At 41.2% G+C, this 12,544-nt stretch overlaps 2 protein-coding genes across 12 annotated transcripts in view; one reads left to right on the top strand and one right to left on the bottom strand.

Annotated features, from left to right (window-relative positions):
* CTNNA3 (catenin alpha 3) overlaps positions 1-12,544 on the bottom strand; it is a 591,589-nt gene that overhangs the window by 318,032 nt on the left and 261,013 nt on the right. The window lies entirely within an intron of this gene.
* Positions 8,628-12,544, top strand: part of LRRTM3 (leucine rich repeat transmembrane neuronal 3) — a 100,391-nt gene continuing 96,474 nt past the window's right edge. The window contains exons 1-2 of the mRNA XM_082222446.1: positions 8,628-9,166; positions 9,494-11,025. Of these exons, the coding sequence (XP_082078572.1) occupies positions 9,163-9,166; positions 9,494-11,025 (1,536 nt within the window). The 5' untranslated portion in view covers positions 8,628-9,162. The remainder of the gene's footprint in view (positions 9,167-9,493; positions 11,026-12,544) is intronic.

The following is a 12,544-nucleotide window of genomic DNA, read 5'->3' as shown; positions in this document are numbered from 1 at the left end:
TCATGGGGTTTTTTTCCCTCTTTCACTTGCAAATCCACTAAACAGTCATAATGTCGTTTCTTGAGATGTTACTGAATACTGTATGAGACCAGTTTTTCCCATCTGCGGAACTCAGTACATGACCTCAGAGCTCAGATCTGAACATCTCATATGAGTAAGCACTTTAATTTTACAGAGTGATGAGCATTCAGTATATTTTACTGGCAATATACAGGTTCAAAGAGAAATTTACAGGGAGCTTTAAAATATTTTGAAAGGACAAGTCAAATTACAGGTAGACTGTACTCTAATTGCTTACACCTGAATGCCTGCCTGCATTTAATAGCAGAATGATGGCTGTGATCCAAAGAACTGTGAGTGGAAGAGGAGGAGAAATACAGTTTCCACAACTTGGCAGTCAGATGCGCAGGTGCTTACATAAGCAATGTGCAGGGTGAACTCTGCAAATAGTTCCATTCACATGCAGCAAGAAACCTGTTTCCTTGTAGCACAATATCACACTGATGCAGCAGTATGCATGAGTATTCAAACCACATGAGTGAGTTCAACTATGTGGATTGAGCCCAGAAATTGTTGCCCTACTTTTTAGTGAGATGGAAAAGAAAGACTCATGAAATTTGTCCCACTCATGTGGTTCCAATATTCTCTGTCTCTCTTACACACAACAACAACTGCATGACGAAGGGTCGTAATTCAGTAACAGAAAACAATGTTTTGTGGGCAAAAGGCCCCACATTCAATCCTTACAGTTTAAAGGATCAAGAAGCAGGTTTTGGTTTATAAAAAAAAAAAGTATTGCCCTGCAGAATCAGAGCAAAGGCCCATCTAGTCCAGCATCCTGTTCCCACAATGGCCAACCAGATGCCTGTGAAGAAGATATGAATGCAACAACACTCTTCTTGCTCACAATTCCCTGCAACTGGTTTTCAGGCAGACACTTCTCCCTCACACTCTGAATAACTGCTGGCGGTCAAAGTAGACAATACTGAGGTAGATGGGGAAAACAGATTGACCTGGTATAAAAAGTAAGGTTACCAGATGTTTTTCAAAGATTCTGGGGACAATTTTTTTTTAAGAGAAAAAAAGTTATTAAAAATTAGGGGGGGGTGAAAAAAAATAAGAAGTAATATCTTCTCTTCTATGGTCTCATCTGTCACGCGGCCTTCCTCGGGGCCCCAGCCTGCTTTCTTGGAGCGCTAGCTGCCATGCTCAGGTTGGGCCTGGGCTCAGCCACATGTCCTTGCCCTCCTGTTGCTCTCCTACCTCTTTTCCCCAGCAGCGGCAGCGGTGCAGCAAGGTTGGGGCTCCCCTCTTTTTTCTCCTTCCTCTTTCTCTTTCTCTCTCTTCCTTTCCTTCTCCTCTCCTCCTTCTCCCTGCGTTGGCTCTGGGGTTTTCCTGGCCCTGGAGCACCCCTGGGCAGTCGGCTGGGTGGCCAGGTGCTCTCGTTCCCAGCTCAATTTGGGTCACAGGAGGGTTGTCAATGGTTCCCCCAGTTGATGTGCCGGGCGTCCCCAGTTCCCCCTCGGCAGTGGCGGCGGCAGTGGCAGACTCAGCAGCCCAGAGTCAGCCTGGTAGTGCAGCTGGCTCTGGCTGACTCCAGGAGCTGCTCACTGCCATGGCGCCCGCCATTTTGCCTCGCCAGAAGTCCCCATATGATGTGTCTTGTGCCGTTGAACCAGTCACGCAACATTCATTCCCTACTAATAAATCTACAACACTAAAAATATAAATCTGGGGACATTAAATGAAATCCGGTGACATTCCGGGGATGGATTTTGTCCGGGGACAGATTTGTAAATCCGGGGACTGTCCTCAGGAAACGGGGGCATCTGGTAACCATAATAAAGAGTTTTCTTAGTTCTTATGCATAGGGTTACAGCACTGGGAAGCACCACTATATTGCTTTCTCACTCACTCTTGTGCTCTGTGTGTGTATATGTTGTCTGGTGTGTGGTGTGTGAGAAAGAGAGTGAGTGAAAAAGACAGAGAGAGAATGATGGGGGCCATGCAGGCTTCCATATGCAGAGCATATCACTAGAGGCAGCAAACAATGTCCCAGTGAAATATATTTTTAATTAAATTCAGAAAAGTCAAAACTGGCAGATAGGTGCTCAGATCCCATCAGCTGTAAATGTACTATATCAAATTCAGCTGAAGAAAATCAGAGTTAGTAGATGTGTCCTTTCTCTTGAAATTTTCTACTTCATTGCAAAAGAAAAACCAATACCTAGATCAAGAAAGAGTAATCAATTTAAATATGAATAACTGTCTAATGAATCATTCTTCTGAACTCTGTAAATAATGCAGCTATGAGACTGAGGATGCTTTCATAGGGGGGAAATAGGCAGTGATGATAATAGAAGAATTTTTTTAAATCCCTAACCTTATGGTACCTCTAGGGAATTAACAGACATAGCTTCCAACAGTCTGCTACCAATTTTGGGCTAAACCACAAAGAGATCTAATACTTCTTAGACATTTGCATATATGATTGATTGAGCTACAAAAGTAAGCATCTTTTAAAATTTTAGTTCTGCTTTATTTTTTAACATGATGAATGTTCTGCCACAGGAAATAAAAATCATGAAACTGAAACTGTAAATTTGCCATACAGGAACAAAAATGCAGAGAACAGGAATGCCGTTCTTCTCATGGGAAGCACCTTTACTTAGTGCATGGAACTCTAAAAATGTGTTTTCTATTCCCAGTTTTGCCCAACATCAATAGGTGAGTTTGGAGAGAACATCACTTAAGTTTGATTTTCTTCAACATCCCCATCTGTGTTGCGACACTCCACAATGCTAGACATGCAGTTGAGAAGTGGTGGATAAGATCTCCTGAGCACTGTCACTGAGAAAGGTCAGATAAGATTCTGTGCAGGAGGGAGTCTACAATTTAACACATCTCACAGTTGGGCAGACAGCTACTTATTGCAGTCTGGAGGAGTACGTGAAAAGTGTTATAGCCTTCTAATTTTGTCTCAGATCTTGTAAGTATTTTATTGAATGCTGTTTCAGAGTTTTTATTTACTGGACTACACATTGTAGAAATCAGCAAAAAGATGTATACATGCTCTATGACAGGGAAAACCAAACATAGCTATTTTGAAATACAAAATCAGTTGTACTGATATACCGGATAATTTACACTAAAATCCTATTTACACACTTACTTCGGAGTAAGCCCAATTTAACACTGTGAGACTTACTTCCAAGCTGACATGCAGAGTATTTTAATGTTAATCACCAAGATGGTAGAAGAAAAATCAAAGAATGGGATTTCTTTCTCTTGAAACAAAAGCTGGTTGATGTTTCATTGTGAAATGGTTGTGGAATTCATATCATTTGAATCATTTCTTACACAGAACTAATATCCGTGTGTACAAAATCCATAACATGTGGAATGGCCCTTTCTCTTAAGCACCAAAACATTTCTGAATCCCTGATACCATGCAAAAAACCAAAATTATAAGTGATTTTACATCTGGACGTGTGTCTGTGTAAGTGCATGTGTGTGCATTTGTAAGCATGTGTGCGGGTTGTAATCCAACAATATACCTCTGGGATAAGCTGTTATACCACCCGGTTTAAGTTCCCCATGACACAACAAATGAAAACAAAAATATAAACATTTTGTATCCAATGTTAATCATACCCAAAGTAAATCCATTAAGGTAGAGGTGTTACTTGTTATGTATGGGCTGCACCCAATAGGTATTTGTGACAATTGCAACCAAATGCATACACATCTAATTGCAATCATGCCAGTCATACTTCTGGGGGTGCATTTTAGCTTTAACAGGTCTGTGTTACAAGCAACATGAAAGTCAGATGCTGGTTTTACCAGAGACCATGGCAGAACAACATTTAAACGTCTGTACTGTATTATTATTATTTAAAAAGCAATAGCTTTAAAATACTGCATTCAAAGCTATCTCTTATGTACACATTCCTAAAAAGTATCAATGGTTCCCATGATCAGTTCCATGTTTTTTCCATTAACCACAGCATGAAATGCTGATCGTACACATTTTTGATGCAGAACCCTTCCATCAGCTTACAGATTAAAATAACAGGCTTTTCTTAGCAGCAGCTAATGGAAAATTCTAAATATGCTAAACAAGACAAGAAACGTTTGTACTAAATTTGGTATCTTTTGATTGCTCAACCTCACACGCATGCTCTTCAAACACACACATAGTGTTTGCTAGCTGCCTAGAATGGCAAAGTGTCTTTCATGGAGTTACTCAAGCCCAGACCCAAATCTTCACAGCCCTGAGAAGTCATTGCTGCCACCCCTGGCAAATACTCCCAAGGCAGAGGAAGAGCTGAAGCCAGTATAGACCCTGCCAAGGAGCTGATCAATCAGAAGGGCTGGCTGAGCCCGAGACCAAGATTGGAACAGAGGAGCTAGACAAGTTTCTATTTCCAAAGACATGGTGTCAAATGTGCCAGCACACACAGACCGAGCCATTCTGGCAGAGCACTTACAGGCAGACGTTTGTTTATATAATGTGGGTGTGATTCACGTGAGTGACAGCCTTCACCTGCTGTAAAAAAGAAGAGCAGGAGGGACACACCAGGTGTTGGGAGAGCTTAGCTTTTGCATGGCCATGTGAGAACTCCATTTATGTGCCCTGTGCCCTGTAATTATGCCTTGATCATGTACTGATTTCTTGAATCAAGCCTCTAGTTGTTTTCAAGTTCAAATTCTGTGTGTGAGGGTTCATCCACATTTCTACTTGTCCTTTGCCTAGAAAGCAGTAAAGAGCAGTGGGACAAGAGGATAAGACCTGATAGTGGGAACCAAGGCAGTTTCGCTGTATGTGCACAAACAGGAAGGGGTTCAAGTGAACATCATACAAACCAGAGATTGTGATTTAAAACAAATTCCGGTTATTTAAACAAGCCACCTTCATAATCCTTGGGCTTGAAGTTGATTTGTTTAGCATTCTGTATGCACATATACATGTATTTATGCGTGGATTGCTTGGGGGGTTTTGCTTTCTGAATTCTGTCACTGACATCCCAGATTCTTGTTAAGGGTTCTTGAGGTGAATCCTTATGTGAATTCTTAGCACAAGCTGCTCCATGAATTGTGACATAAGCCAGGGCTTGACCTGGGAATTCAGATGTCCCTTAACTGTATGAAAAACACAACATTGCCTTGCAATAGCAGTGAAAACAAATTTCTAAAGGTTGGGATGAAAATACAAGGTAAGAATTCCCCAAGCAAAAATACAAACATGTAGAAATCAGAGGGCCTTGTTAAAAGACAGATGAAATAAAATGTTGGACCATCCAGGTCAAAGAACTATGGAAGGGCAGAAAGGCACTTGCCAAACTTCTTATCTGAATTAATTGCCAAACTAGTACAGGTGTAATTTAAAAAAACAAAAACTTGGTGGGGTTTATCATCTACTTGAAAGAGATTAGCCAACATAAAATGGCATTCCCACTGAAAATTTCATTAGCCTTCCTCAGATGCTCTGCTTAAGAAAACTTCACATTCACCTCAAAACCCAAAGATGAAGTGCAAATTGTACTAAGTTTGTAATAATAAAATATGTACACCTACTTTTCCAGTTTATCTGTGTGACTTCCTAGTTATGCAGATAATATTGTGTGTGTGTGTGTGTGTGTGTGTGTGTGTGTGTGTGTGTGTGTCCCAGTTAAAATCATTATGACTGCCCTCAAAATACAAAATTTGTGAAACACAAGTGATTACTGATACTGGAATTATCACAAACACAACCTGTGCACAACAGCACCCTCCCCACCAGCCATTTCCCAGCAAACTGTATTTAAATGTATACTACCCCCGAAAGTGGAGGGAGAATATAGCCAACATGTTTAGCAGTCACTGATTGCCTTATTCTTCATGAATTTGTACAAACCTGATTTAAAGTCATCCAAGTTGGGGGTCATCACTACATCCTCAGGGAGCGAATGCAATGCGTCATGTGAGAATGAACTTTTTTTTATCTGTACTAAATCTTCCAGCATTCAGTTTATTGGATGTCCATGAGTACATGGAGCAAAAAGATTATCCTTCCTTCACTCATTGCATAATTTTATAAACCTCTATCATGTTCTCTCTTACTCAGCTTTTCTCTAAAGTAAAAAATAAAATGTAGCTTTTCCTCATAGTGGAGTTGCTCCATCCTCTTGATAATTTTCATTGACCTTTTCCAAATCTTTTCCAGCTTTACAAGACTGTTGTTGTTGTTGTTGTTAATCCGGCCTTCACCATAAGGACCCTGGGTGGGTTACATCATTAAAACACAACACCTTCTTTGAGGTGAGGTGATCAAAACTTTACACAGTATTCTGAGTGCAGTCACACTGTCCACTACAACCCCAGGTGCTATGAGAGCATGCTCCACCACGACATCAATGCACGCAGAACTTTATAGAGAGCTTTATATGCAAAACTGAAAGGTCCCTGCCTTTACACTTCTGTGGACAAGGTGCAATCTTTTCTTAATCATATATTTAGAGAGGAAGGCAGCAAAAAAAGGAGCAGAAGGCTGGCTATATACAGAGAATTGGATTACGTAATAGCAGTACGCAAAGGTACTTGTATGTGTACTCAAAACTTCCGAACCAAAATTGCCTGGGCCGACTTCCAGGTCAAGTCTGTTTTGAGTGCTGTGCTTTCAAGGCTTTTGGTTCTTTTGCTTTCAATGAATGTTTTAAGCTTCAAATTCTTAAGGATTTGAAGCAACAAGAGCAAGTTGTGGAGCAAAGTGACCCAATCATTGTGCTGTATATTTTGAGAGAGAGAGAGAGAGAGAGAGAGAGAGAGAGAGAGAGAGAGAGAGAGAAAGAAGTTGGGGGGTATCAAAGCTCCATTTTCACCTTCCATAGAAATCCTATATACAGTACTTGTTGAAATGCTGTATCATAAATATGCCGAATAAGCCGGAATACACTGAAAACCTAGCCTTCCCTTACTGAACACTATGTTCCTGAGCACAACACTGCCACCCACCCCTGATATTTAATTTTTGAAAAGCCTTGACATGACTGCTAATCACACCATTCATGTCATGTGTAGTTAGGCCCTGGAAGGAAGGCAGAATACAGGGTAATTGAAAAACTGTGCATGGCTTCTCAAACAGGAAACAGGAATTACAATACTGGTAAAATAATTCGAATTCAGAATCTGTCACCATCCTTTTCCCCTCTAGCTTCTCTGTACCATGTGGGAAACCTCAAGATAAATTGTAGACTGCCAAATAAAGAACATCACTGACTGTCTACAAGTAAGAACATTCAATACATGGATGTCCATCACTTGATGGCTGCAGCACTGAATGGAAACTCGCTTGTTTCCTATGTGGGAAACAGCAAAGAAGGCAACACAGATGCAAATGCAGAGGAGTCTTAAACTGCATAGAATCAATGTGCTTCCATTTTGCTGTACAGTTGGCAATTTCCTCTGAGGTGTCCCACTTGATCTATGGACACAAGACAGACATTTGGGGGTTGCGGGGGACCCCTCTTTCTCACCCAAATTAGAGAGCCGGGTGTTCAAAGAGGATCTCAACTCTTGCAAACCCACACTTCAGTGTCTCCTACTTCTAAACTGGCGAAATCTAGGGAGATGGGAAGGCTATGAAGAACGTGCACAGCATTACTGTATGCACATATACATGTATTTATGCGTGCATTGCTTGGGCGTATATATTATTATTAACTATCCTTATTTATTTATATCCACCTTTCCATGAAAATGATAGAGGCAGCAAACAACAATGTAACAAAAATGTAGGTACATTTTTAAAAGCATAACAAACATGGAAAAGGAAAAATTAATTGGAAACATTAAAAAGTTGACATGACAATCAAACCCACCTTAAAAGGCAGCATCACAAAGTGCCCACTGAAAGGGATGCACCTAAGCCACCCTGCCATCAAGTCAACTATACCTCGGATCCACTTGCCATCTTCAGACAGTGTGGGGTTTCAGAGGTAGATCTCAGAGTCTCAAATGGGGGTTATGTGCCTTCCATAGATGTGGGGGATCAGGGAATACGCATTGTAGTATGCCAGTCAGTATACAGACATGCCTCCTCCTACACCCACCCAAAAAAGTTAACTGCATTGGTATTAGACCTGTTAAGTTTTCCTGCCTGATTACTCATAGTACTTACCATCTGTATACCAGTGGTAATAGCGAGGATTAGTGTGTTTTACATGACAATGTAATGCCTGTGGTGTTCAATTACACCCATTGTGTATATACGCAGGTTTCTGTGAGTATGGGCTTGTGTGTGTGCTGTTTTCTTGCCTAAATGAAAAGAAATGTTACATCCAAGCTTTATGTTAGGTGGAAGTCCCAGCATCAGATGCTGGGCTTAAAAGGCTTAGTTAAATTACCCAAAAGAGAAAGATGACAATGAAAAGCTAAAAGCCCAGGGAAATTTCCAGCTATTTCACTAGTGTATACTGAGGCTGACCAGTCTGCTCCTATTTAGTCACCCAGAACAATCACTCATTTCCCAGCACAGGGCTTACTCATTTGCAAGATTTAAAGGGGGGGGAGGGAGGGAGGAGGAAGATATTTCTGCACATGCCCATAATATTCTTCGCCACTGGGGGCAGCTTTACATAAGACTGCATTCACTGAAACCAAAGCAACAGTCGGAGGAGCTTTCAGAATGACAGTACGCAGAAGTGAACAGTGCTTGTTCATTGAACAGGGTCATCCTGGCTTCTGTGCTCCAACGCAGTTTCCTTAGCTGGATCGGGAGTGCTAACTATGAGAACTGCTGCCCAATGGAATACAGACGGGTGAATTCAGACAGCTGAGCATCACTTGGAGGAATCTATCATGCTTTGCACGGGGAGATTTTAAAGCAGCTCGTTTCTAAATGTAAAGATGCAAAAACGCACCATCCATGAAGATCCTATTACCTAGGAAGAACTTGACATTCTGCTGCAAATGCTGTGTTGGGATTTATTTATTCTTGGGATGTTCTGCATGGCTGGCAAAGAATAATGTTCCAAAATCGGTCCATCTCCCAAGGGGTCCAATTTTTCTTCCTGGGTGTCAGCAAGCCCTGACTCACCACAGAGCAGCTGACAGGGGCTGTCATGCTTGTGGCACCCTAAGCAAAAGCAAAAGACCTAACGACGACCTTTGAAAACACAAAGGATGGGTAGGTTTTCCATTTTATTTATTTATAGTTAGCCTACAGCAGTGCCTGCACTGATTCTGTTTTAATTGCTCTATAGGTTTGCCTTCCTGCAAGATGTGACCAGAGTTAAATTTCCAAGAGATTGTATTTGACTGTGGCTAGCTTATGTGCATGATTTTTTTTTCTTTATTACATTTCCCTTTATTAAAATAAAGTGGGGGCAAGCTACAAAGTACTTATGCTGCTGGGGGTTTCTTATGCATTTAAGTAGCAATTCTGAGCATGATTGAAATAGATCTGGATTGTTTATTTGGGGGGATAACTTTTCTAAGTTATTTTTATTTCCAGGTTTCAATGTATTTAGGCTACTGAGCGGATCAGCTGTAGCCCTGGTAATAGCCCCTACTGTATTACTGACAATGCTTTCTTCTGCTGAACGAGGATGCCCAAAGGGCTGTAGGTGCGAAGGCAAAATGGTATATTGCGAGTCCCAGAAATTACAGGAGATACCCTCAAGTATATCAGCTGGTTGTTTAGGTTTGTCCCTCCGATACAACAGCCTCCAGAAACTAAAATACAATCAGTTTAAAGGTCTTAATCAACTCACCTGGCTCTATCTAGACCATAACCACATCAGCAATATTGATGAAAATGCTTTCAATGGAATACGCAGGCTAAAAGAGTTGATTTTAAGTTCCAACAGAATTGCCTATTTTCTTAATAACACCTTCAGACCAGTAACAAATCTCCGGAACTTGGATCTGTCATATAATCAGCTGCAGTCTCTGGGAGCTGAACAATTCAGGGGCTTAAGGAAGCTGCTGAGTTTACATTTGCGGTCCAATTCCCTGAGAACAATCCCTGTCCGAATTTTCCAGGACTGTAGGAACCTCGAACTCTTAGACCTGGGCTACAACAGAATCCGAAGCTTAGCAAGGAATGTCTTTGCAGGCATGATCAGGCTGAAAGAGCTTCACCTGGAGCACAATCAATTTTCTAAGCTTAACTTGGCTCTTTTTCCAAGGCTAGTCAGCCTCCAGAACCTTTATTTACAGTGGAATAAAATCAGTGTTATAGGACAAACGATGTCCTGGACCTGGAGCTCATTACAAAGGCTTGATTTATCTGGCAATGAAATAGAAGCTTTCAGTGGACCTAGTGTTTTCCAGTGTGTGCCCAATTTACAGCGTCTCAACCTGGATTCCAACAAGCTCACGTTTATTGGTCAAGAGATTTTGGATTCTTGGATATCTCTCAATGACATCAGCCTTGCTGGGAATATATGGGAATGCAGCAGGAACATTTGCTCCCTGGTAAACTGGCTAAAAAGTTTTAAAGGGCTGAGGGAAAATACAATTATCTGTGCCAGCCCCAAAGAGCTGCAGGGGGTGAACGTTATTGATGCAGTGAAAAATTACAGCATATGTGGCAAAAGTACTACAGAGAGGTTTGAATTGCCACAGGCTTTCCCAAAGCCAACCTTTAAACCCAAAGTCATCAGGCCTAAGCATGACAGCAAGCCCCCTCTGCCCCCCACCGTCGGGTCCACAGAAGCCAGCTCAGAGCCTGAGCACGACACAGAACACATCTCTTTCCACAAAATCATAGCAGGGAGTGTGGCCCTTTTCTTGTCTGTGCTTGTGATCCTGCTGGTAATCTATGTGTCGTGGAAGCGGTACCCTGCCAGCATGAAGCAGCTGCAGCAGCGCTCTCTCATGCGAAGGCACAGGAAGAAGAAACGGCAGTCGCTGAAGCAGATGACTCCAACCACACAGGAATTTTATGTCGATTATAAGCCAACTAACACCGAGACCAGTGAGATGCTGCTGAACGGGACGGGACCCTGCACATATAGCAAAGCAGGCTCCAGGGAATGTGAGGTATGAACCATTGTGATTCAAATAAAATAAGCTTTTAAAAAAGGTGGGTTTGTTGAACCTCAGTGACTAAGATGTAGGTTACATTTCTCTTTTCTGCCACAACCACTTCTATATCACATATTGACACATGCTCATCATATGTTGGCCTTTTCCTTTCCTTTTATCATTTTAAACTTTCCTCCATAAATCCGCTGAAAGTGAAGAGAATGCAAATCAGAAGTTTGAGTTCAGGTTCGACACAGTACCTGTTGGTACAGGTGCTTTGTTGGTTTTTATTCCATCATCATTATTATTTCAATGGAAAGCTTATTTCATAGCTCATAAATCACATCTGCAGTGTTGCTGCGTTGTTTTTTAAATGCAGAGTTGTTTGAATATGTGCTGATTTTATGTGGACAAATAATGCTAAAAAAGAACAGTGCAAGCATTTTAATAAATACTGAAATTCACTTCATGATTAAAGGATGCATGGCAGCCAAGTGTTGTAGGCTCATACACATTTTAGGACATGCTTTGGCTTACAGATGCTGCAGGAACAACTGCGGCCGAATGCTTGATTTCTGTTGAATGCAAGGCATTATCAGAAGCAAGTGGGTTTAAAGCAACATCCTGAACTACTGAGGGTGGGGGCAGGGGCAGGGGAATCATTTGAAGTTCAGAGGAGGAATAAAAGCTTTCATGAGGAATAAAAGATGGGTAGTAGAACAGAATGGGATTCACTGCACTGCGCTCTAACACAATAGTTTGTAGAGTTGATAACTACTAATTGAAACCTGTTTATGTGGTTTCATATAAAAGATGCTAGTGTTTCTCCCTTCTCACAGTCAGTTGCCTTTCAGAAAGTAGTCAAAAGGCATTCATTAAATGAGGAGACCAAATTCCTTATTGATGCAACTAGAGGAGCTGAAATGTACAGTTACAAAGGCAAAACCACTTCCTGCACACATTTGCTTGGGTGCTCATTGGAAATTCATTCTGCAACAGTGTTAGAGGCATTAACGTGATTGACAATGGAGGCAATGGAGGCATTAAATCTGTCATTTTTCTATCTTGAAAAAATGCTACGTTGTGCTTGGTGGTGTTTCAGTATGCAATTTGCCACTTTGGGTATTTAGAAAGCTGGCAGAGCTACATTTTAAATACACCACAGCAACTAGAAAAAGCTTGCAGTGAAAACTGGATACTTGCCCAGTCTAAGGAAAAGCACACCAGAAATATTCTCTTTTAGGAAAAGTCCATGGATCAATGGGGGTTGGAGTTGGGAATCAACTGATTCTTTTGTATAACCTTGCTGAATGGCATTTTAGGGACACACTTGTTTGTTTATTTTAATACGGATGCAATGTTCAGAATAGATTGGAGGTTGTCATGATGGATACTTGTAATCCATAAGACCCACCTTAAATGCCATGGCAAAATATAACCAAATGAAAAATTCCTCTAAATATTTTATAATTAGCAACCACATATTACTCCTTTATGAAAAACAGATCTTTCCCCTCCATCTTCAGAAACAAAC

This window comes from Podarcis vaucheri, assembly GCF_965113315.1.
Source record: "Podarcis vaucheri genome assembly, chromosome: 5".
Taxonomy (NCBI): domain Eukaryota; kingdom Metazoa; phylum Chordata; class Lepidosauria; order Squamata; family Lacertidae; genus Podarcis; species Podarcis vaucheri.
This window is presented reverse-complemented; position numbering and strand designations above follow the sequence as displayed.